This window comes from Zalophus californianus, chromosome 9 (genome assembly GCF_009762305.2).
Source record: "Zalophus californianus isolate mZalCal1 chromosome 9, mZalCal1.pri.v2, whole genome shotgun sequence".
Taxonomy (NCBI): Eukaryota; Metazoa; Chordata; class Mammalia; order Carnivora; family Otariidae; genus Zalophus; species Zalophus californianus.
The window spans coordinates 61,760,185-61,784,546 of record NC_045603.1 but is presented as its reverse complement, the minus strand read 5'-3'; the positions used below and the strand labels follow the sequence as shown (position 1 = coordinate 61,784,546).

The 24,362-nt window shown below is 58.0% G+C and overlaps 1 protein-coding gene across 5 annotated transcripts; it reads right to left on the bottom strand.

Annotated features, from left to right (window-relative positions):
• Positions 1–547: 547 nt before the first annotated feature.
• Positions 548–23,496, bottom strand: KRT80 (keratin 80). Of its 5 annotated transcripts, none has more exons than XM_027591623.2 (10): positions 22,826–23,322; positions 16,572–16,780; positions 12,195–12,255; positions 11,832–11,927; positions 4,661–4,825; positions 4,087–4,212; positions 3,262–3,482; positions 2,730–2,785; positions 1,343–1,417; positions 548–948 (listed from the first exon to the last, which is right to left on the bottom strand). In XM_027591623.2, the coding sequence occupies exons 1-9, from the start codon at positions 23,258–23,260 to the stop codon at positions 1,344–1,346; spliced, it is 1,443 nt and encodes a 480-aa protein (XP_027447424.1). In that variant the 5' UTR covers positions 23,261–23,322; the 3' UTR covers positions 548–948; position 1,343. The 5 variants fall into 5 exon arrangements, 4 of the variants coding, with proteins under 4 accessions (XP_027447424.1, XP_035584951.1, XP_027447425.1 ...); XR_004820271.1 differs by having other exon boundaries at positions 883–948; positions 1,343–2,630; positions 22,826–23,496; XM_035729058.1 differs by having other exon boundaries at positions 548–2,630; positions 22,826–23,496.
• Positions 23,497–24,362: the final 866 nt, after the last annotated feature.

The window sequence follows — 24,362 nt, the reverse complement described above, 5'->3', positions numbered from 1 at the left end:
AACTTCTCCCTTGGTTAGGAAGATCGGGGCGGCTATCTTAGGTAGATGGCTTATCTCGCAACTTGACTGTGGGCTTCTTGAGGCAGAGGGGTGGGGTACAGTTGTAAGTGTCTTAGTGCAGGGCTGGGTTTGAGAAGATCCTCAGTCCTTGTTTGTTGATCTAGAATTTGGTTTGGCAGGATTAGACCTGTACCCATCAGAATATATTCTGGGCTGTGCCAACCCCCACGGTTCAGCAAAAGTGGTTGAGAAGGAACCTGCCACCAGGTGGGGAATCCCCCATGTCTGTGCTTGCCAAAGCGGCCACGTGGTGCCTGGACATGTCAGGAAGTGCTGGGAACATAGGTCCACACTGGGAAAATCTCCTTATAGGCTGGTGGGGCAGGAGACCTTTTTGTGTCCAAGTTGCATTGGTCTGAAAGTATAATTAAGTCCTTGGGCCCCTTCCCCCATAACTGGAGAATCCCCAAAGTTCTGTGGTCAACCTGTTTGACCAGTGACTGACCAATCCTGAGAGGAGAGACAAAAACACACAGCTTTATCCACGGACAAATCTCAGCACTTTATTCATCCCCTGGCAGGGAGAAGGGGGGCATTGCCCCAAGATAGCCAGCCAGGTGGAATGGCTGGGATATGTGTTGTCTACCCAGAGAGTAAATACAGCACTGATTAGGCAGAAACAGGAAGGGAAGCAATAAGTTAAAAGCCACATAAGTTACGAAAAATAATACATATACTTTATATATCTTGTATCCCCACTGAGGATTTGCTCCCTTGGAAACCAATAAATAGGCAGAGAAAGAGCAGCAATCAGCGCCCTTTTTGAGACTTCCGGGATGAGTATAAGTCCGAGTTCCCTCCCCTGAGCGTCATTAGCCCTTCAGCGCCCCCTACAGGCACGGAGGACCTTGAGGTCTTGCTGGGGCCAAGGCCTATGGGAAGGATGTCCTGGAAAGTGAGATGAAGGAATGGAAGACTGGGGCTAGCGGAGGAGTGAGGCAAGGGGCAGGGAGGGAGCAGGGAGGGAGCAGGGAGGGAGCAGGGAGGGAAGGAAAGAGGATGGGTGGTGGAGTGGGCGGCTGGAGCTGCCAGGATCCCCCTGCAAGCCCCAAAGGTGAGAGCCAAGACAAGGAAACAGGAACGCTCCTCCCAGCACCAAATCTTCTCTTTGGAGGCAGAATTCCTTTTTGGTTGTCACTGGGGCTCCCCAGCCCAACCGGAAGGGCTCAGAAACTCCCAGACCTGCCTGGACTGTGCCTTCTTCATGGCCCCTGCTTGGGAGGCAGGGGAGTGGGTGTGGTGGGGAGAGGGGCAGAAGGGGAAGAAAAGAAAGAGCTCTAACCTCACAGGTGCAGGGTGTTCCTGGGCTCCTCAGGAAATGCAAGGAAGGATGGAGGGGAGGGCCGGGCTGTTTGGCCTGATGGAGAGAGCAGGGACCCTGAGAGGTGGGATTCATGGGAAATGGCCCAGGGTTTGGTGCTGGGGGCGGGGCTAGGGGTCTCCAGGGCCTGGTCTACCAAAGCCAGATTTCAGGCTTGGGAAACACCTAGGTGTGGGGAGGGGGGTGTGGAGGGTGGGGGGCAGAGAGCTCGGATCCTGGGCAGGGTGGTGAACCCCAGGATGGCAGGGAGGAGAAGGGAGGGCCAAATTCCCCTGCCTAGTCTCAGGCTGCTCTCTAGCCTCCCTCTCACAGGGGGTTTGTCATGGCAAGAATAGCTTCTGGAGAAGGAGCCAGGAGCTGGCTGTGCAGCCTGTCCAATTCTGACTGGCCCTCTATGAGGGCCCCACAGGAGGACGGAAGTGGCACAGGTGTCTGGGCTGACCTCAGGGGTCCATGCTCAGGTCCCACACACCCGGGGAGCTTCCTCCCTTTACTCCCTAATACTGTCAGGTCTCTGGAGGTGCCCAGGTTGTGCAGGAAACCCAGGGGTGCTCAGCACTCAGTCTCCCCAGGAGCTCCAGATAGGGGGAGGGTGCCCAGGCAGTCCTCCTCAGCCCTGGATCCATGGCTGGCTGGGGCCGGGTGAGCGAAGGCACCAGCCTCGGTCCTGAGGCAGAGGCAAGGTAGGGCTTGGTAAGTGAATTTAGGGCAAGGGTTGGGCGAAAAGGGTCAAAGTCAAAGGTTCTTTGGTGGGAGCCCTCTGTTTGGGGAGGAGCCTCAGAAGAGAAAGGAGGTGGAGAGAAAACTGACCCCCAGTTCCAGTTTACCCAGTCGGACCTCTGGCAAGAAGGTTAGAAGGGTAGGACTGAGGTATTGAGATGGAGCCGCATGATTCTCAGTAGCTGGTGACAGCCCTGTACTACCCCCAGCCACCCAGAGAAAAGCTGTCCCGGTTTTGAACCCTCCCCCTTTCAGTTCAGGATCAGGTTTGCCTCCCCGCCCAACCCAGAGGTTCCAAGCTGCTTGCTTGAGTCTAGCTGAAGTCCCTCCAGCTGCAGGGGGACGACCTAGGCTCCTGGGCTCCAGCTGCCTTATTCTGAGACCTCTGACTCCTGCGACAGGAACTTCTCAGACATTTCGGTGATTTTGATCACAGGGCCTTTTCTGTTCTTCTTTTTCCGGGAGGGGGCTCTCGAAAGGCTAGACTTGGAGGCAGCTACAGGGAACATAAGGGTGGGGCAGGGAAGGGCTGGAGGTTGGGGGGCCACTTAAAATGACGCCTTTAGGGTCATGATTGCCCGCACCATGTCCCCTTCCTCGCCATGGGTTTCTAGGGAAGTAGACTCACCGGTTCTGGACGTGGACTGCACCACGCTGACCATGGCGGCTGAAGGCAAGTCCATTCTGGGGGAGGACGGAAATGGGGGCATTTGAAGGGGGCCTGTGGCTCAAGCCCCCGCTGGGCCTGGGGGCCCTGGGGAATGGCAGTGGAGGGCAGTTCTTGGTTGTTATTCCCAGCCCCGGGCTGCCCTGCTGTGTGACTTTGGCTAGCCAGTTTGTCCTCTCTGGGCCTCTGTTTCTTCTTCCCTGGGCAAATGGCTCACATTTACAGAGCACTCAATTGTGACAGATATTTGCGTGCAGAATAGTATCAGTCCTCCCCACCATAGGCTGTGTTATGATCAGCCCATTTTCCAGATAGCAAAACTGAGGATTTAATGAATGGGCCAAGGTCCCAGTTTGTAAGTGGCTGAGGCCGGACATGATCCGAGGTCCTCCTGGCTCACGGTATCCTGCTGGAGGTGGAGGCTGGCTTTGTGTGGGGCTGGCCCTCCGGTCCTGCCTTCCCGCAGCCCCACCCCGCTGGCCCCAGCCCTCACCGGCTCTCCTCGCCCTCCACCAGCTTGCGGTAGGTGGCGATCTCGATGTCCAGGGCCAGCTTGACGTTCATGAGCTCCTGGTACTCGCGTAGCTGCCGGGCCATGTCCTGCTTGGCCTGGTTCAGGGCGGCCTCCAGCTGGGCCAGCTTGGCTTTGGCGTCCTGGAAGGCCAGCTCCCCCTGCTCCTCTGCCGCCTTGATGTTCTCCTCCAGCTTCAGGCACTGCAGAGGGAAGGGGTTCCATGAGCACTGGGGGGGAAGAAGAGAGTGGGCCAGGAGCCGGCCTCTGCCCTCCGTGGGGGTGTGCAGGGCAGGGAGGGCTGAGCAACAGTGTTCTTGGGTGTGGCAGGGGGTCGCCTTGCAGCAGGAGGGAGTTCAGTTAGACCTAAGGAGACCCCTTCCAGAGGCCATGAAAGAGGGAAGATGCACAGCACCCAGAGGAGCCTGTCCCAGCTGTTCTGACAGGGCGGCACCTCCTCCAAAGCGCTGGCTGGAAGATGGGCTTAGGCTTCCAGCCCCTTCTCGGTACTGTTGGCCCGAGGCCTGGGAGGGAGGAGGTGGGCTCTGGTGGTTTGTGGTGGTGGGGCTCTGTATTGTTCCCACAGCCCTGGCCAGTTTACAGACCACCTTCACCTGTGACGCTCATGTGGTCCTCACAGCCATCTTAGGAGGACAGGAGAGGAAACTGAGGCACAGACCTGCGCAGGGTCTTGCATGTAAGTGTGTGTGTGTGTGTGAGAGAGAGAGAGAGAGAGACAGAGACAGAGAGAGTGTGCCCTTGCGCTCCTCTCTGCGTCACCCCCAGGTGGGTCCTCCAGATACTCACATGACTCTTGATGGAGAGGATCTGGGATCGAAGCTTCTGGATGCGCACGTTGAGGTCAGTGATCTCGCTGCGGCTGCTCTGGAGGCTGTTCCCAAACTCAGCTGAGCAGGCAGCCCGCTCCTCCAGCTGGAGGACGTGCAGGAGGTGACAGTGAGGGACAGTTCACTGGGTCCCTCCCAGCACCCTTGCCCCTCGCCCCTCGCCCCTTGCTGCTCCTTTTTTCTCTCACCTCCCAGCCCCTCCTCTTCCTCTGAAGCCCTACACTCGCAGGCCAACCTCGCCCTCTGATGCCCACCATGCCCAGCTCTGGCTGGGCCCACCCCTGGTGTTACTAGGTGGTGGCACCGCTGTGAGCTCCTGGAGGGCGCAGACCTTGGCCTTTCCCCCACCGTATGGCCCCTTGTCCCCCGCAGTGCTGGGCTCTCACATTCTCCGTCGCCCCATGCTCCCCACTGCCCTTTCACAGACTCTCAGTGCTCAGAGCTGAAGGTGACTTCAGCCTTCCCTGGGGCGGCGCCTCCTGGGCTGGCAGCCTCCTGCCCCCTTGGTCAGCCCCGCTCGGTCAGCCCCGAACCTGTCTCCGGGAGTAGGCCTCGGCTTCCTCCAGGCTGCGAGCTGCAATGGCGTCATACTGGACCTTCACCTCCTCCACGATGCCGCTCAGGTCGATGTGGCAGCGGCTGTCCATGCCCACGGTCACCGACACGTCCTTCACTTGGGCTGCCAGGTCCTTCAGCTCCTGGCCAGGCACAGACGTGGGGGCTCAGGGCTGGTGGGGGGCACCAGACCCTCAGCCAGCCATGGTCCCTGTGTCCCCAGGGGGAGTGGCCCTGTGTCCCAGAGAGATGACCCAATGATAAGGCCTCCCTGCCATGCGCCCTCAGCTCTGACTCTCAGGAAGCAGTTGGCCACCCCTGCTCATCCACAGCTTGGCCTCCCTCTCTGGGTGGAGGGGAGAGGGAAGTGAGGGGCTCCTGCTTCCAGAGGCTCACTACAAGCCTATTTATTTCTCTTCAGTGTCCCCACCTCTCCCAGGGCGGGACACTTTCCTCCTGGCTGGTGTGGCAAAGGCCCAGGATGTCTGGCCCCTCTGCTCCATTAGGGCTCAGTGGTGTGCAGCTCGGTCTCCCCCTCTGGATGGGAGCTCCCTGAGGGCCTGGGGAGCCACTGTCCTCTCTGGGTTCCCCCGCATCCGGAAGTGAGCAGCTCAGTTTGCATATTGGAGTGGGGGCCCATGAGTGATGAGGGGCAGGAGTGGGGCTGTACTCCCTGCTCCCCTGCCAGGTGCAGAGGCCAAGGCGAGTTCAGGGTCACCCTGGAGGCTCGTTGCCCCTCTCCATCTGGCTGACCAGCTCGCCTGCAACAAGGCAATTTGGCCTCAATATTTTCATCTTCTCCCCATCCTTTAGGATCCCTCTTTCCTCCTCCTCTCTGTCCTTCTCTCTGCTTAGAAAATGCCAGCCCGCATCCTCAGAGAGCCCTGGAAGTGGTAAACTTCTCATTTTCCCCGGGGGACTCATTACAGGCCAGGCTCCTCTCCAGGCCCGCATGACCTCTAGCCCCAGGTTACAGAGAGGAAAGACGCGGCGGCACGGAGGGGTTATGGAGACAGCCGTGGGCGCAGAGCAGGCCCCCAGAGCCCTTGCTGCTCCCGTCAAGCTCCCCTAGAAGGGCAGAGACAGGAGCCGGAAGCTGGGTCTGTCTTCCTAGCTCCAGCTTTTGGGCCTGAACGCTCAGGGGTGTGTAGAGAGACAGGTGGGGACAAGGGTCTTCCTAAGGGGCTGCAGGTGTCACCTTTCAGTCCCTGGGCTGCTGCCCTGGAGGTGTGCCAAACCACCCAGGCCTGGGCCGGGCTGGTGCGGGAAGGAGGAGCGAGGGGCTGTGGCCAGCACTGTACTGGTAGAGTGAGTCCGGTGGCAGGGAGGGGGCCAGGCACCCTGGGAGGCAGGGGTGGGGCTCACCTGGGGGAGGGAGGGTGTGGGGCACACAATTACTCCTACTGGTATTCACAGTTCACCCTGACCCTTACTTAAGTACTTCGGTCAGCAAGTTTTGGTCAGTGTTCCCATTTTTCTGATTGCTTCATATATGTGTGTGTATTTATACAGACCATATATGTGTGTGGTTTTTCTTTTGTTTGTTTGTTTGAATCAGGATCCAAAGAAGATCCCTATTTTGCAATCGGTCCATATGTCTCTAACTCTCTTATTCTACAGCTATGCCTCCATCTCTCTCTCTCTCTCTCTCTCCTTCTCTCTCTTCTTTGCTATTTTTTGTACTGAAAACACTGGGTTGCTTGTAGCACTGCTCACAGTCTGGACCTTACTGGCCGCACCGTGTGCTGGTGTGGAACCTGTTCTTCTGCTCTGTGCATGTCCTGAAACCTGGCAGCTGGGGCTGAGGCCTGCTCAGATCCAGGTTCAGTTTTTGTCTCATGACCGCATTCTGCCCTTGGGTGCTAACTTTGGGCCCCCTCCTGACCCTCGGTCTGGCTTTATGCACAGAGTGGCTGTGGTTGGTTGAGCCTCTGGAGTCTGTAGCGGCCAAGGCTGGTGGTCTGACCCACAGCTTGTACCCTGTGGGGTGGGCTGGGTCAGCTAGAGCCCCAGGGGCGGCTGCGGAGGCCTGCTGAGGAAGGCCGCCCCTCCCCTGTCTGCTAGCTGCCTGACCCTGCCCACCTGCATCCCTGGTGACAAGGATCGGCTCCTGCAAAAGGAAGCTTAAGGCAAAGACCTGCTGGGGGCAACCTGTTTCCATCCCGGAGCTGACAGGACCCTGAGCCTAGTGGCCAACTGCCCCTTAAGGACTCCTGATGAAGGATTTTGGTTGATCTTCAAAAGAACTTAGCAAACATCTCTGGGCAAAAGCAGGGGAAGGCCCGACCCCTTGGCAGAATAAGGTCGATGGTACCTACAGACTCATGTCCCACCTCTGCTGCTCGGATCACGCTTAGAGACTGACATTTCCCACATGGAACCAGGATCCCAGGCAGGCCTTGGCTGTGGACGGTTTCAGGAATGCAGCCTTGAGGCCTCCTTGGTCAACATGTTATGGGGGGGGGTGGGGTCAGTGGGCATAGAGAGTTCCAGAGAAAGCCCTTTAGCCCAGGCCTGAGTTGGCATTTGTTATGGGCCAGGAAAAGGCCAGGGCATTGTCAGAATGCACTGGAGTAGGGCTTCCCCTAGCAGGGAGAAGGGATTGGCCAAACAGAGCCGATGGAGCAGCCTCGGATCCTTTCCGGAAGGAGGCAGGGTCAGCGTGAGCTTGGTAAACAGGAGTAGGAAACGGAGGGTTTAGAACATCCGTAGGCCTGTTCAGGCACGCCGGCCCCTGCTGGGCCGCAGAGGGTATAACAATGCTGGCTTGTGTGCTGCTACCAAGGGATGGGCCCTCCAGGTTGGCAAGAATTGAGCCAAGGTGAAGTTTAAATCTTCTCTCTCAGAGCCTGAGCCTGAGGAGACAGCCGCGGGTGGGACCACCCTTTGTGGGGTCTCCAGGTCAGGGGAGGCGGTGACCCTGAGGGGTAATTTAGAGCTGCTCCATAAAATGTAGTGCTTAATGGCACCAGGAGGTGAATACTACCCCTTCTTAGTAGCTGTGTAACCCTGGCCAGGTCTTAAACCTCTTGGAGCCTCTGTTTTCTCATCTGTAAAACGGGTATGATTATCAAATTGAAACCAGCTAACATTTATTAATACTTACCATGTACCAGATACTGTTCTCCCTGCTTTAGGATATATTAACAAAATAGATCCTCACGACAGGCCAGTGAGCTAGGCTCTATCATTTTCCCCATTTTACAGATGGGGAAATTGAGATATAGAGAGATAGAAGAACGTGTTAGAGTTCACACAATGACTGAGCCAGGATCCAAATCCAAGCTGCTCTAAAGTTTGTGCTCCCCTAATCATGATCCCTACCTTTATAGGGTTGCTGTGAGGAGTAAATGAGATTACACCTGGAAAGCATTTCACACAGTGCCTGGGGTATAGTAGGTGCTCAATAGATATAGCTAAGGATACTATTGTTGAAGCTGGGGTGAAGGGTCCAGGGGCCGAGCAGCCTCCCTGGCAGTACGAAGGCAGGCGCCAAAGCAGCTCAGACACACTAGGCTCCCTCTGCAGGGAAGGGCATTCTGTGAGGTGCGCCCGGCTGCGGGGGGTTGTTGGGAGATTGCACAGCTGATCTCCCTGGAACGAGAGCTGATGGGTGGGGCAGGTGGCATTCTGGCTGGATGCAGCCAGGCCCCAAAAGCACCTGGGAGCTGGCGTGTACCTTGGAAGCTGAGGGGAAGTGTGAGCCCCTGGGTCCTCTCACTGGCTTGTGTCCCTGGAGGTGAGGGGCAGAGGGGTTACCCGGGAGGCTGCGGTGTATACGTGAGGCCCTGAGCAGCCCATGGCCATTGGCTTCTGAGAATTTATCCTGGCCGTGTGTGTGTGCGTGCGTGTGCGAGCGTGCGCGCACGTGTGTGTGTGCAAGAGAAAAGGGCTGTTTTCTGAAATGCCGAGGTGGGCCTCCACAGCCATGCTTTTCTGACCTGGTATCTGCTCCAGAGTCGAAACTAGATTGTCCAGCCCTCCTGGGGCTACTCACGTCCTGCCATGTTTTTCTTTCACCTGAGGTAGCCATGGCTGGCACCTTCCTTTGCTGAGACTGCTTGGTCCCATGTGGTAGGCGCGAGCCATATGAGGCCACGGGCACTTGACCGGTGGTAAGTCTGAATTGAGATGAGCTGTAGGTGTAAAATGCACACTGATTTTGAAGACTTGGCATGAGAAAAAGATTGTAAGACAGCCTATTAATTTTTTGTACTGGGCGCCTGGGTGGCTTAGTTTGTTAAGCATCTGCCTTCGGCTCAGGTCATGATCTCAGGGTCCTGGGATCGAGCCCCGCATCGGGCTCCCTGCTCAGCGGGAAGCCTGCTTCTCCCTCTCCCCTCCGCTTATCCTCTCTCTCAAATAAATAAATAAAATCTTAAAAAAATTTTTTTAAATTGATTACCTGCTGACTAATCACATTTGGATATATTGGGCTGAGTAAATTGCGTTATTAAAATGAATTTTTTCTGTTTCTTTTTTTAAAATGTGGCAACTAGAAAAAACAATTACATGTGTGGCTCACTTTGTATTTCTCTTACTGCCAGCTTAGAGACCCACTGGTGTGGGGAATCTTTTTAGCATAGGATCAGGGCTGCCTTCTCAGCCTGCAGCAGTGCCTGAAGAGAGACGCAAACCTTACGACCCGACACCAACTTGGCGCCTCGCTGCCCCCAGAGTAATCATCCCTGCGCCATGCACCGAACAACCCCACGTCCACAGCGGTCCCGTTTCTCCGCAGCGCTGCCATGACAGCACAAGCCATACCTTTACCCTCTCTGTACCACCCCCACCCCCGTGCCCCCAGGAGCTGCCCATCACACTTAGAATAAGATCCAAACCCCGACTCGGGGCCCAGGGCCCTCTGTAAGCTGACCCCGGCCAGAGCTCTTCCTTCCCCCCTTTGTCACCAGACTCACTCCTGCCCTTGATGCTTGACCCTCCTTCTGCCTGAAGCCCTCTCAGCTCTTCACTGGGCTGGCCCTCCCCAGGCTGGGCCTTCCCTCTCTTGTACCTCCTCTGAGACGCCCCCTGACCTTGACTTTCCCCTCCCCTCTAGCACTACCACATCATCGGGTTCTGTGCAGCCCGGCCCTTTTCACCCTCCCAGATGATCTTGCTGAGATGTTTGTTGACTTGCTTATTACCTGTCTCCCCTTTTAGCTCAGTGGCAGCCCCTGAGAACATGGACTTTGCCCGTCACACTCACTGCTATATCAGTGCCAGGCACCCAGCAGGGGAGCAATAAACATTTGTTACCCGGATGAACGGATTTAGTCATCAGCAGAACCTGATGAGCCTGGTATTACGACTCTCCCCATTTTACTGATGAGGAAACTGAGGCAAAGAGAGGAGAAATAACTAGCTCAAAGTCGCAGAAACGGAAAAGAAGTTAGAGCAAGGATTGGGGTCCAAGGGCTGCTAAATCCAGATGGAGCAGGGGCCACAGAGTTTTGTGGGGGGCACTCCAGCAATGCCCAGGCCTATCGCTGGCTATGCTTGGCCCTACCTCCAGTTAAGTCTCCATGCCGGCTGGGCCCTCTGTCCTGGCTGGGAGCTTGGGCTCTGGGCTTGCCGAGATGCACAGAGCCCAGTGCAGATTCTGAAACATTGGCCCTGGGGCTGTCTGCCTGGCTCCACAGGGAGTGTGGGCAGGGGAACTCCTAGCCCACTTCTCAGGCCGGTCAGCGGGCCCGGTGCCCTGCTCAGTCCAGAGGGCTTGGCCGGGTGTGGGAAGCTTCTTAGGGCGGTGGAGGTCCTGGGCCCCCTGGAAGGGCTACCTTCCTGCTGCTCTCCAGGGTTGTGCTGTTCTCTCCGCCAGGCCACCTCCCATGGCCACAAACAGGTCTCAGGCCCACGGAAGCCCCCGCTGGGGGCCGAGCCTGCTGGAAAGCAGTGTGGCCCATATACAGCTATGAGGCCCAATCCCCTCTCCACAGGACGAGGCCGCCAAGCTGTGGTCAGCAACCCCTAGGGCCACTTTAGCAGAACTCTTCATTTCATTTCATTTTTATTTTTTTAAAAGATTTATTTATTTGAGAGAGAAAGAGAGAGAGCAGGGGGAGGGGCAGAGTAAAAGGGAGGGAGAGAATCTCAAGAGGCTCCCTGCTGAGCACGGAGCCAAGGAGGGGCTTGATCCTACGACCTTGAGATCATGACCTGAGCCGAAACCAAGAGTCAGATGCTTAACCTTCACCGACCAAGCCACCCAGGCGCCCCCATTTTAGCAGAACTTTTTGATGGCTGTGATGACTTTGATCCCTGCGATGACTTTGATCCCTGCTCTGATCCTGGCCGCACTGCCATAGTTTGGCACCAGTGGTTTGTGGCACACAGACTGCCAAGCCCTGCCGTCCCCACAGTGGCTCGGCCTGCTTCTAGCTCAACTGCAGCATGGCCCCTCCAGCTCCTGACTCCCGAAACAGGGGATGTGGTGCCCGGGGGCAGAGTGGAGGGGAGGGGAGCGTCCGCAGTCAGCATCAGGGCCCATCTGGGGACCTGGCCGTGGGCTAAGGCCTTGTGGGGTCATGGTCCCCCTAGGCTCAGGCAAGGACTTAGGGACACACAATCAGAAAGGGATCCAGAGGCTCCTCTGTCTGCATTTACCGGGTCCTTTTTTTGTTCTGGCAGAAGCTAGCATTGTCTGGGAACTCAAGAATCTGACCACAGGTCTTCTCAGTCTGACCACCGTTCTCCCCTGCCAAACAGGGGAGGGCCACGGGCATGTGTGTCCGAGCTAGGGCTGTGGGGGCCTGCCATTTAGGCTGCAGGTATGGGGAGAGATGAGTTCAATAAGAATAGCTGTTCAAGGCCCCCTGGTTCCCGGTCTCTCAGGCCACTTGCCAACCCTTGCCTGGATGCACCGGCCCCCGACACGCCCTCCACACTCCAGCACACTCAAAGAAACAGGTCCTCCTTGAGCGCGAGGCCTCTTGGGAACTTGCCGGTGCTCCATGAATGGAGGGATGAGGGGACGTATTGTTATTGACTGCAGCGCGGGAAGGGGTTGGGAGATTGCTATGTCTGTGTTATGTCTGTAATGACTGCCGAAGTTTCCATGCCTCACTGGACACCCTTCCTTCCCCTGCATCCCTTACCTGGGGACAAGTCAGCTCTTCGCTCAGTGGGACACTGGTCTCATTTTCTCACCTGCTCATAGATGTTTTTCATCAGCTCCACGAAGCTCTGCAAGCCTTTTAACTTGGTTTCCAGTTCGGTCCGACGAAGACACTCTGCATCCAGGTCCTGGGGGTGGGAGCAGTGGTGAGTGCCAGGGGCGGGGGGGGGTCTCAGGGCGGGATTGGGGTGCTCATCTTCCTGACGGAGATGGGGGTGACTCCCAAGGGAGCCCTGGCTCAGTGCCCGGGAGAAGCAGCAGGGTGAGGACAGGTACCCATTGTCTGTCTGTGGTCCCGGGACTCAAGCCTCTGAGGGCTTTGCTTGGGGAGCCTGAGGGAACGAGGGCAGAGGGTCCATGAGGAAGAAGCCCCTGGGGCAGGCTGGGCGGGCTACCTTCTTCAGCTGGACGAAGGTGAACTCCATGTCTGTGCGCTTGGAGATCTCCTCCTCATACCTGGGAGGGGGGGAGGGAGCGAGGCAGCGGCAGAGAAAGAAAGAGAGAGAGAGGCTGCTCAGCTGCAGGTGGCAGGAGCTTGGGGTATGATTATCCCTCCTGGAGTCGGGCTCAGGGCCTCTGCTGTCCCATTTGGTGCCTTGTGCCAATTAGAAAATGGCCTTTGCCTCGGGTGGATGCAGCCCCTCATCTATGACACATCCCTTCTAAGCCCATGACACCATTCTCTCACTCTTTCTGGATGATCAGCCCGTTCTCTCCCAGGGCTCATCTGTCCCCCTTCCTGGCTCTTCCTCATATCCACCTCCTCCAGGAAGCCTCTCCTGATTGCGCAGCCCTGTCACCCTAACTTTGTTCTTTCATCTTTTCCTTATGTCCTCCCCCAAGAATCTCCATTTCCTACAAGCTGTGTCTTTGGTCGAGTCTGCTCTGAGCTGTCTGCTCATGGCCCATCCTCTCCCACCTCCCCGCCTCCCCTCTGCATTGCTAGCTGGTAGGACACCATTCCATCATGTTCCCTCCCGAGGCGAGAGTGTGGACCTTGCAGTCAGATAGACCCACAGTGTGTTCTTGGGCAGGTAACTGCACTCCCCTTTCCTCGGCTCGTCCGTCTATTAGGGGTGTGTGTGTGCACGTGCGGGGCTCGGACCAAGCCCACCCCCGGTACAGTGACAGAGGTGCATAGTCGATACTCCACAAAGGTGGGTTCCCTCTCTTAGCTTTGCTTCCTCCTTTCTCTATTCCACCTTGTGTTTGGAACAAGGACACTGTTGGACGAGAGATGGCATCTCTGGGTCTCTGACCTTAACCCCTTGCTCTAATCAAACCTCTGTCTTGGCCCTCCCCAGGGTGGGTGTCTACCAGCGCAGACCTCTTGCCCTCAGCCCTGCCTGCCTCCCTGCATGTGGGGATTCTGTGGCTTCTAGGGAATGCCTGAATCACTGGCGGCTCTAATTACAGTCGCCTGCCCGCCCCGCTCCCTGACCTCATGGCAGGGGCAGCGTCACCCTTCGCCCACGTCAGCTGGCTGGACCTGCCACCACTCAGGCCTTGCTTTCCACCAGCCTTTACCTGAGAAGCTGAGGGGAGCAGGCCCCAGCTAAGAGCCCGCCGGGCACTGGGTCTCTGAGACTCAGTGTGCTTAGCGCACGGACTCCCGGCTGCTGCCTTGGCTTCCCAGAGTCTGCAGGGCCTTCAGGATGAGGGTCACGGGCGTGGGTTGGAGGGTGGGCCAGGGGGACTGGTCTGCAGTCTGGGGCCTACCAGAGCCAAAAATATGCCCAGGAAGCTTTCCTTGCGCCCTTTTCTGTGCAAGTGGGCTCCAGAGCCCCACTACTTGGGTTTGAGTCCTGGCTCCTTGCTAACTAGCTGTGGGACCTTGGCTAAGCTGCTTGTGCGTGCCTCAGTCATGACAATAGTGATGTCACGAGGGTTATATAAGTTAATACACGGAGTGTTTACAAGAGTGCATGGCACCGGCTAATGCTATTATTATTACCTGAGCTCTGGTCTATCTAACCTCAGGCTCTGGCCCTCATTCCCTCTGCCTTGGCCTCTAGCCTTTCTGGAGACAAACCGTGGGAAGCCTCATGGCAGAGAGAGCGGATGGTTCTCTGCACTTCCATCCCAGACTTCCCACTGGGAATTTGGTGGCCTCTGAGGACTTCCCTGCCCTGCGGGTGGGGGTCTAGAGAGCCCCAAGCTGAGAAGCCCCTCATTGGCTGGCCCTCCCTGTGTAAGCCCAGTGGTCAAGGCTCTCCCCTTCTCCCCTCCCATCTGGATAGCAGAGTTCTGCCTGCTTGGGGGCAGGACCTTGGAGATAGCTGTCCAGTGGGGGTTCTCTGAGGTGTCAAACCTCCTCCTTACCCCTCACTGTCCTTCCAATCCTTTTGTATAGCCTTCCCTCCTCCCATTTCACCAACTCCACTGGATTTCAGCCCTAGTTCACCCCCTCAACCAGAAGCTCTTGGGCAGTAAACCTCCTGCACAACAGTACATGGCACCCCCGAGTCACTTGCTACGTGGCCTTGGGCAAATGATTTCCCCTTGTGGGGCCTCTGCTTCATCCTTAGTAAATATAAGGGTTAGCTAGCTGATCCCTGGGGTCCTGGCTACATCAAAGCTTTTGGAAGTCTCTGTCATTATTGAGACTTAGGTAAATGCTATCTCCCCCACTCCACTCCCAATCCCCTGCCAGTCTGCCAGTCACCAGTTCCCAAACCCATTCTCAGCCCTTTTCAGCTTGTCACACCCCCCCCCCCCCCCCCCCCCCCCCCCCCACTTGTTTATATTCTAGGAGTGAAGCTGATCTCATCGGCCTTGTAGAGGCAGGGGCACACCCCTCCCTGTCAGGGCTTGGCCTGGCGTCTCCAGGCTCCTGGGGCCCCCCAGGCTCTACACAGCCAAGCTGCAGCTTCCCTGTCTGTGGCCTGTGGATCTAGAAGCCCTCTAACCTCACCTCCCCCAAGCCTGGTGGGTTTCCTACCCAGAGAGGGGAAGAGAGGCTCTGAGCCAAAACAGTAAGCTCAGGGCGCAGATGGAAACCAGGCAGCAGGCCAACTGAGGAGGCTGAAGCAGATTAAAACAACAAGTAGTGTTTGTACAGAACTTCCAGTTACAAAGTGCCTCCATGGACGTGATCTGGCTGGGCTCATGGGAGCAGCCTCCTCCCGCAGCTGGCTGGGGTTACGGATGGGCTTAGCTCACGTGGCTGTGTGACTGAGGACAACTCCCTGCCCTCTCTGGGCCTGTGTTTCCTTCCCCACGAAAGGATGATCCCAGTCCCCCATCCAGCCATTCTGTGGTTTTTTGAGAGTCAAAGAGCTGCCAGACATCAGTGAAACAACTCTTCGATTCTGGTGTGCCAACACCAGAACCTCATCATGGTCAGATGTTGAAGCTAGGCAGCTTGGAACGGGCAGTGAGGTTCCCCGTGGGTTTCTGTAGGAACTGGTAAGGCGGGCTGGGGGAGAGGGCCCCTCGGCCATGGAGTGGCCCAGCCACGAGGAGGAGCCCAGGCCAGGGCTGCAGATCATGCTTGTTGGCCAGAAAGTTCCAGATAGATCCACAGATGAGGATATTGAAGCCCCCAGAGTGGGGAGAACTTGCCACATGGCCATCTCTGAATATGGCCTGAGCAGGGGAGGTCCTAAGGAGAGGTGGTGGGCAAGCTGGGCCACGGCCCAGAACTGGACTCCTGACAGGCTGCCCCAGTCCCTTGGCTGCTCCCAAGACCACAGGCCTCACCTTGGGTTGGCAGGGCTTGGGGCTGGGCCAAGCGCTGGAGGAAGGGAGGGGAGGGGTTCCGGCATATCCCACCCTCCCTCACCCAGGCCGAGGGCCTCCTCAAAAGGACACCAGACCAGAGGAAGGAGCGCAGGGACACAGTCTCTCTGCTCTGTCTCGGCTTCCTTGTCCTTGAAGCCCTGCCCGCTGTCTGGTCAGAGATGTCACCTGTCCTCTGAGGGACCCCAGCACCTGGTTTGCCTCTCCTCACTGCCCAGTTCAGTTCAGCACACCCGCGTCAAGGACTACTGTTAGCCTTCTATGGGGTAGAAGAGGTGCCGTTTATGGCGGCCAGGCACCATGCTGAGCTCTCCACTTCCTCCTCACGGCAGCCTCAGGATGGTTCAGCATCATCACTCCCACTCCACACAGCGGGGTACTGAGGTTTGGATGTTGAGCCACTTGCCCGAGGTCACAGAGCTAGTGAGGAGTGGGGGCCAGGAGTGAACCCCTGCCAGTCTATGAGCACCTCACAGGCTGGGGCTGTGGTTTTTCTTCTCTCTAGATCTTAAGGCGACCACTGACGTCAGGCATGCATTACCTCCAGGGGATTGCTTCTTTATTCCAACAGACCGCCCCCCCTTCTGCCCCCTGCCTTCCCTTTCCAGCCCACTCAAGATCAAATTTCCAAACATCTGTTGTTCTAGCTGGTGACAATTTCCCATTGCCAGTGGGATGTGTGGGCGAGAGCAAGTGTGTTTATGGGCACGGGAGGAGGGGACAGGGCACGGGGACTGCAATGGTGCCCAGGGCCGGCAAGCATAGGGCTTAGCTGTCCGTCAGCACAAGACTGACTTGGTTGCCAGGGGCACTATTTGGGAGGGTTGCTGTGGGTTCACGGCCATCTCCTCCCCATATTTAGAATACTGGCTGGCACATAGTAGGTCCCCAGTAAGCACGTCTGTAGTCAAGAGATGTTCTTTAAGGATGTTTTCTCATTTTCTGGCTTGGGTGCCCGGGGCCTTGCATCCGGGTGCAGGTCGTTTCCCACCCTCGGCCCCTGCCCACAACCTCACTGGGGCTCACCCTACCTGATTCGAAACTCCTCGACCTTCTGGAGCACCTGCAGCAGGTTGGCCTCCAGCTGTCCTCGCTCCTGGCTCACTTTGAGCAGCTCCGCCTGCAGCCGGCCCTGGTACTCCTCATAGAGGTGCCCGAGGTCGAAGGTGCCGGAGTCCTGGCCTTGCAGGAAGCGCCAGCGGGTCTCCAGCAGCTGGTTGCGCTGCTCCAGGGCCTGCACCTGGAGAGGCAGGGGAGTGGCAGTGAGAGGGCCCGGCGCGGACAGGTCGGGCGCGGAGGCTCCTGGACAGTCAGCGGGCCCGCATGCGGGCCTCCCCGGGCAGTGGCGGCTCATCTGCTCTGCGCTCACCCCCCCCCCCCCCGGGGCCTCACTGGGCGCAGCCGGATCACATCTCCAATTGCGGATGGTTCACACAGAAGATGGCAAGATAAGGAGGGAATCAGAAAGGGGTGGAGCCAATTAGCCAAGGTTTCCTCGGGGAGGAGCGGGGCCCGAGAGAGGAGGGAAGGGACTGAGTGGGCCCATGAGGTGACAGGCCCTCCATGACCGCCTGGGGCTTGGGTGGGAGATCCCAGGGAACACAGGGTGTCAGAGGCCTGGCTGCCGTCCCCTCCCTGCCCCCCCAACCTGACAAGCCTAGTCTCATCTTGCCGTGGAAGCTCAGCAGTGCAGGGCCTTGGCGAGGACTTCATTGTTAATGCTCCCAACAACCCTGGACTTGTAGCCTCTCCAAGCCTCAGTTTCCCCAGCTAGAAGTTGGGGCTGACACGGCCTGCCCTGGCCGCCTCTCAGGACTGTCTGGGAGAGGAAGCTGGGGATATGCTCTGGAACAGTTATACTAGCAAGTGTTTATGTGTTCCCTACTGTGAGCCAGGCCTTGTTCTAGATGCTGGACATCTTTGCCTCATTAGATCCCCACGTCCTGATGGGCTAGGTGTAGTCGTCCGCCGCACTTTACAGAGAGGCCAAATAACTGGCCCAAGGTCACAAAATTAGCAAGTGGCCGAGCCAGGTGTGGAATCCAGGGCAGTGGGGGTTTAGACTCTTTTAACCCCCACAACATGGGGCTCCCGTCTGCGGCTGGAGTCACCGCGGGCCCCGGGACCCACCTGCCCTTCCTGGATTGGCGTCTGCCTCTAGTTGGGGCTGGTGTTGCCTTGAGGGTGACGACTGGAAGGGCTCTGGGCACAGCTGCTTCTCTCAAACTGCCTCCTTCCCTCTCTTCTCCTCACGCTGCTGCAGGGCCTCCCATGGCTCCGAGCCCAACCACTGCACGCTGTCAGGATCCCTCTTGAATCTTCTCCTGCCCTCCACCCAGTCCAGCCCAGGGCAGCCTGGGGGGCCCCCTGCCTCTGCCCAGGCTGCCTGTTCTCTCCAGGCTCCAGCCTTCCTCTGACTGTCCTTTCTACCAGCCCCGTCCCTCACCTCCCCCCCCCCCCCCCCCCCGTTTGCGCTCCCAGCTCCCCTCCTGCAGGAAGCCTCCAAGAATCAGAGCTCAAGGGCACCCTGCTGGCTCACTGGGGGAGGGTGGGGCGGAAACGTGCAGGACGCTTGACCTTGGGGTTGTGGGTGGGTTTGAGTCCTACATTGAGTGTAGAGATTATGGAAATAAATAAACTTAAAAAAAAAAAAAAGAAAAGGAAAAGAAAAAGAATCGCAGCTCAGAAGAAGCCCCCCCCCCTTCCTTAGGAGGTCCTCAGTTTATCTGCTCCTCACTTGTCCGGACCTCCCACCCTCCCCGTCAGTTGGGGAGCCACCTGCTCTCTTCTTGGGATCCCTACCACTTGGTGTCCACGTCAGGGGCAGCTGGGAGAGACGGCTGGGGCCTGGCTCCTGGGCAGGCCGTGGTCACAAGGGTGCTGTGACAACCAGCCCCGGGATGTTCCCCAGGCCGCTGGCTGCCCCCTGCCCGCTGATGGCACTAGCTCCCGCAATCACGGCTGAAAGAGCCAGAATCATAGCCAGGAGCCTTTCGGGTTTGTACCTGGTTTGTACTCTTCATCTACAGAGGGTGAGGTGAGGGCCCAGGGCAGTCAAGGGACTTGGTGGCCAAGCTTCTCGGGCAGGCCCATCTGATGGCTGCTGCCCACTCTGGACCTTAATGGACTCCCCGTTTCTTTTGAATTTGGGGTCCCTCCTCTTTCTTCCTGTCCTGCCCACATTCTTGGGTTTTCCTGTGACGCCCTACCATCCTTGAGAAGTCCCCTTTGACGTTTGCAGTAGACAATGCCACCAGGAACCCTGGGCCATGGCCTTGTGGGCTTGTCATCGCCCTGCTTCGCTCCCATTTGTGCTGGGACGTTCAGCTCACAGCCAACCTAAGCCTGCAGTCCTGCTGTTGTCACAGCCAAACAGGTTCCGTAGGGATGGCAGTCAAGAGGGTTTCTGTCCTACCGGTGTGTGTGAGAGGGATCTCTGGTGGGGGAGATCCTTGCTCACTCCACCTTCCTTCCATTTTGACAAGCCAGGGCCCTGTGTTTACACTGAGGGTGAGGTGAGAGGGGAGATGTGAGGCTCCCTCCTCCACCCATAAGCAACAAAACACCCTTTACACCAGGAAGTCCTTCCCTTAGTCTCACCTCAGTTTCCTATGCTTCAGTACCAGCCACTGGGAGATGGTGTGCTTTTGGCTAGCCAGTCCAGCCAGAGAGCGCTTTTGGTTGTGAGACATGGGGCAGCCCTTTCCCCTGCTGCCATGTGTGTGTGTGTGTGTGGGGGGTAGTTTATTGTTGTCTCAGTGGGTGGGGATGGAAACTCAACCCCATCCAGGACCTTCCCAGCACAAGGCTCCTCCCTCTCCGGAACAAAGGACCAGGGAGGGCCCGGTAAGCAGTTAACTGCTCTAACCGGTCAAGGCTGCTGATCACTCACCTCCTAGCCCCCTTCCTCCCGCTTCTGGCTGACCCCCTGCCCTGAGATCATCGGCAGCCCTCTAGGAGGGGCCTCAGAGAGCAAACCCCTGGTCTACCTGCCGCCCATTTTACAGGGGAGGAAACTGAAGCCCCAGAAACACAGAATTCACTGTGACCCAGCCCCACCGCCCGGCTGAAAAGCAGGGCCAGCCCAGGGTGGGGAGAGATGTGCTTTCTGTATTGGGAAGCCAGCAGCCCCAGGCGGCTGGAGCTCCTGGCTGGGGGCTCCCTGGGGAGGGAGGCCTCAGACCCCTGGCCCACAGTCCCCGGCAGTGACCCCGGGGCATGGGGGGTGGTTGTGGGTTATCAAACCCTCCTGCCAGCAGGCGCCCACTGCATGGTGGTTCCAGTGACTTCCAGAGGCCGCACAGGCCCACGGGAAGACATTGTGTCCATCCCTCTGTCCCCGGGCCTTTCACCGCCCCCCTTAGGTCCCCTTTTCACAGCCTCCTCAGGTGGGCTGCTGGCAGTCCTTTCTCTTGTCCCATCTCCGTCCCGTCTGTGGTCTGCATGTGCCTCTGCGGGATGGCACCGCAGCCTTCTCCCGGCCTGCCTCAACCTCCCCTCCTACTGCTGCTACTCTCTCCCCCTCCTCTCAGGGCTGTGCCCCTACCCGCCTTGCCTCTGGCATGAGCTCGGGGCCGTTTACAGAGCAGGAGCAGAGCAGGAGCAGAGCAGGAGCAGAGCAGGAGCAGAGCAGGAGCAGAGCAGGGAGGCGGAATCTGAAGCTCAGAGAGGGTAAGTGGCTTGCTCAGGGAAACACAGCCTGCAGAGGGAAGAACCAACACGGCTCCAGGGACCTGACTCCTGGGGGTCAACCCCCCACCCTCCTCCTCCTCCTCCACTTCCTCCTTCTCCTCCTCAGTGTGCTCTGATTTCTCTTGGTGCCTCAGAGGGCTTAGAGGGGACAAGGAGTTGAAGGGCCCCAGTCTGTTTCTTCTCTTTGCCTAGAGCCCCTCAGGCCTGCACTGGTTATGGCTTCTCGCCCCTGGGCCCATACAGTTCTTTCTGGCCCCGTGTGCCACTGCTACCCATGAAGTTCTCCCACCCTCTTCTCAGGCTCTTCTCAGGCTCCTGCCTGCAAGGGGCCAACTAGGTTCAAGAGCTCCCCGGGCTGGGCCCGTTTACGATATTTTTTATTTAACAAACAGAACCCACCTGGCACATGGTAAGTGCTTTTTAAAAGCTTTTCAAAAATTATCCCATTTGATCCTGACCAACCCATTACATGGATGCATACTGAGAAGCAGAGAGGTCAAATAATTTGCCTGAGATTAAACAGCTGGTCAGAGGTGGAACCCGGATTCAAATCCAGGAATGGGGTTTTTCCTCGGGCCCTTGAGGCCTTTACAAGGAGACAGGGAGGACATAAGTTAACAGACTGAGCTAACGACCTTCTCTGTAGGGTTGGTGGATCAGCTGGGGCTTTTTGGCCCCAGCGATCAGGGTCCCCAAGAGGTGGGCACCCATGGCTCCGTCGTCCTACCCTGAAGAGCATCTGTCTCAAGGCCAAGGCTCTAGGGTTGGGAGGCTCCAGTTCCGCTAAAGACCTCAGAGCGTGTCGCCCTGGCCCCCAGGCACCAGACCCCAGCCCCTTGAGCCCCCTCCCTGTGCCTACATATCTTTCCTGTCCCCAAGGCCAAGGCACAGGGTGATATCAGCCCTGGTGTTCAGAGAGAAAAGCCATCCATCCCGAGTCAAATTACATAGCTCATGAAGTATTCCTTTTAAGGGATTAAAGCGGTTTCGAGAGGAGGTGGCTCTGCGGGGACCTGCCTCCCAGGGCAGCAGGCTGTTTTCCTATAGGGCACACAGCCTAGAGGTGCAGGGTGCTGCACAGCCGGCCGGGGCCAGGGCTGGGGCCGGGGGAGGGAATGCGCCACCTCAGTGGATGATTGTCCTTCTCCAGCTGTCATTTCCCCTCCTCATGCCCCGATCCTGGTCACACCCTGGGTGCGGGTGCAGGAACGCTGGTCTGGGCACATGAGTTGGGGGGAGGGGAAAACAAACCCATAGACCTGACTTCAAGTCCAGACTGTATGCCTGGTGGTAGTGTGACCTTGGGCAAGGCACTTAACCTCTGGGATGCTGTCTCCTCATCTCCACAGTAGGAGAAATAGCCACTGGGGAGTGTGGCCGTGTAAGCCAATGACACACATTGGCAAAGTTCCTGCAGAGAGCTGGGCACAAGCAGATGCTCCATACGTGTTACCTTCTTCCCTCTGCCCCTCTCCACGGACACCCCCCTTACGGGGGACCCTAGCAACGTTCAGGGGAACACCAAGGCAGGGGGACAAGTGCGGACAAGGACTGGGGTGAGGGCAGAAGGATGGGGCTCTGGTGTACTGAGTAGGAGGGAGAAGTTGAGTTTTCCTCATCTGTTAAATGGGCATACTAGGACTTCTTTCATAAGGTTGTTGAGGGAAACTGAGGTAAATATGTAAAGCATCCAGTATGGTGCCCGGCATATAGTTAGCAGTTAATACAGCCGTTACTATTATGATCCTTGTTTCTGGGCAGGGCAGGGGGGCAGACCTGGGAGGGCCGATCTGCAGAGGTCTCTTGGAGGAGGTGAATGAGGAGTGGGCTCGGGAGGTGGGCAGGACTTTCTCAGAGCTCTTGAAGCCAATGCCCTGGGGGCGGAGGTGGACGGGAGTGCCTCACACCAGCATGCCGGCCACGGCAGTGGGGTCTAGGAAGTCTGGGTGCTGGGGACTCACTCCCTCTCTCATGAGGGTGCTGGGGAGTCCTGGCTGCCTGTCTGCTTCTGACTCGCAACACCGATTCTCTACATTCCTATCTCCTGACATGCTACTGCGGCATCCCTAATCCAAAGCCTCCTTCTGGAGGACCCAGGTGCCCCTTTGGCCCTGCAGGCACTTCTGACCTCTGGAAGCTGAGCAGGGCCAAGGCCTGGAAAGGAGGGCGGACCCTTGGGAGCTCATCTCCTCCGTCCACCTGCCTTGGAGTCGGACGGCAGACCATATCTCCATCAGCCATTCCTATGAGAGCGTATCCTCCTGGCCACACTTGGAGCTCCTCCCTAGTGTCCACCTAGGGGGACAGTGACCCCAAGCCATGAAGCCCATTATTACGCAGATATCCCTCAGAGCCATCCTGGCGCCTCTTTCTCCCCCAGTGCCAGGATGGCTCAGGGACTTCCCTCGCCAGCTCTCCGTTCAGAGCTAGCCTGCCGGCTCCTCATTGGCTGGCGGCAGGGGTGGGGCATGATGCTCCAGGAGTACAGAGCTCAGCCGCCTGCCCAGCTCTGAAGGTCCCTAGCTTTCAGTTATCAAACCCTTCTGCCAGCAGGCGTCCTACTTCAGGCGCCACCCCCCCTACTTCAGCTCACCTTGCCGATCAGGGAGGCAAATTTATCATTGAGGACCTTCATCTCCTCCTTCTCCTGGGTCTTCTGCTGCTGGATGGCTGGGTCCACTTTGAGGTCCAGGGGCACCAGCAGGCTGGGGTTCACGGTTACCTGGGGGATGGTACCAGCTGCCTCGCAGCCTGTGAAGCTGCGGGAGCTGAAGCCTGGCCCGGGGGTCCCGCAGCTGCCCCATCCCGAGGTCCCAGGCCGGGGGCCGCCCGCAGGGGTCACCTCACAGCTGCTAAGGCTGCTGAAGCCAACGACGCAAGAGCGGCAGGCCATCGCGGCCCCCGGGCCCGGGACGCGGGAGGGCACGGGGGTGTGAGTGAGCCTTGGTGGGGTGGCAGGCAGCTGGCTCTGGTCGCAGGCAGGGCAGGCTGGGGACTGAGGAGCAAACACCTGTCCTACAGTGCTCATTAGCTCCAGGAGGGCGGGACGCCTCGCAGCCCGACCAACCTGTTAGATGATGCGATGCTCCTGCCCCTCCCCCCGGCACCACGCACACATCTCCTCCCTGGGCCTGAGACTTGCCTGCTTGAGGGGGCTGTTCACAGGCCCCCATATCGAGCTGGGTCTGGCTCCAGGGAAGGGGGGGCGAGGCTGGGCTGGCTGGCGGGCTGCGTGGGGGTGCGGTGGTGGCAGAGCAAGAGCAGACCCCAGGAAGAGGGAGAGAGAGGCGCGCGCGAGAGCACCTCTCACCGCAGACCTCACTGCATACCTGAAGGCTGACGTATCTGGGCTCACATACTTCTGGAAAAGATGAGGCAAGCGCAGGCCGTGTGCTCCCAGAGCGCAGGGCAGCCGTCCTGGGCGGCATGCCATCTGGCACTAGGAAACAACACCTTTTTATTTATCTTCTAGCTGCCTAAGAGTCTCCCTGGCTTATCTCTTCCTGTCTTTCCCCCTTTCTCTCCCTCCTTCCTTCCTTTGACCTCGGGTTTATTGAACACCTACTAGCACATCCCACTGTCTCAGAGGCTGGAGAGGAAATAGATGGCCAAGACCAAGAGCCCTTGGCTTTGGACAGGGGAGACTTGGGCTCCAGACTCAGCCTGGCTGCTCGCTGCTGGTGTGACCTCAGGCAGGTTAGCTGACTTCTGTGTCAAGGATGGAAATGCTCCCCACCAACCCCCCGGCCATGGGAGTCAGTGTATGCACAGAACTTAGTGGAGGGCAGGGCACGAAGCCCTCGGTAAATGGTGGCTAAGACCCGGGGCCTGCCTGTGGGGGAAGGACAGGGCTTGGGTGCAGCTCTTCCTCAAGGGCTATGGGAAAGGGCCCTTGACCCCCATCCACCCCCTTCCCTCCTTTCCTCTGTCCTCCCTTCTCTTTCCCCTGTTTCATCTTAAGAAATGAAGGATCTATAGAAAAGCTGCCAGGTGGTTCCCACAGAGCCTCAGGTGGGGCGGCAGAAGGTTCAGTGAGCCCACAGTGCCCCCTCCACCCCACCTTCCCTTGGTTCCGGAGGCCCCTCTCTCTCACTCCCGCAGTCACTCGCTCTCTGGGGCCTGCTCTTCCT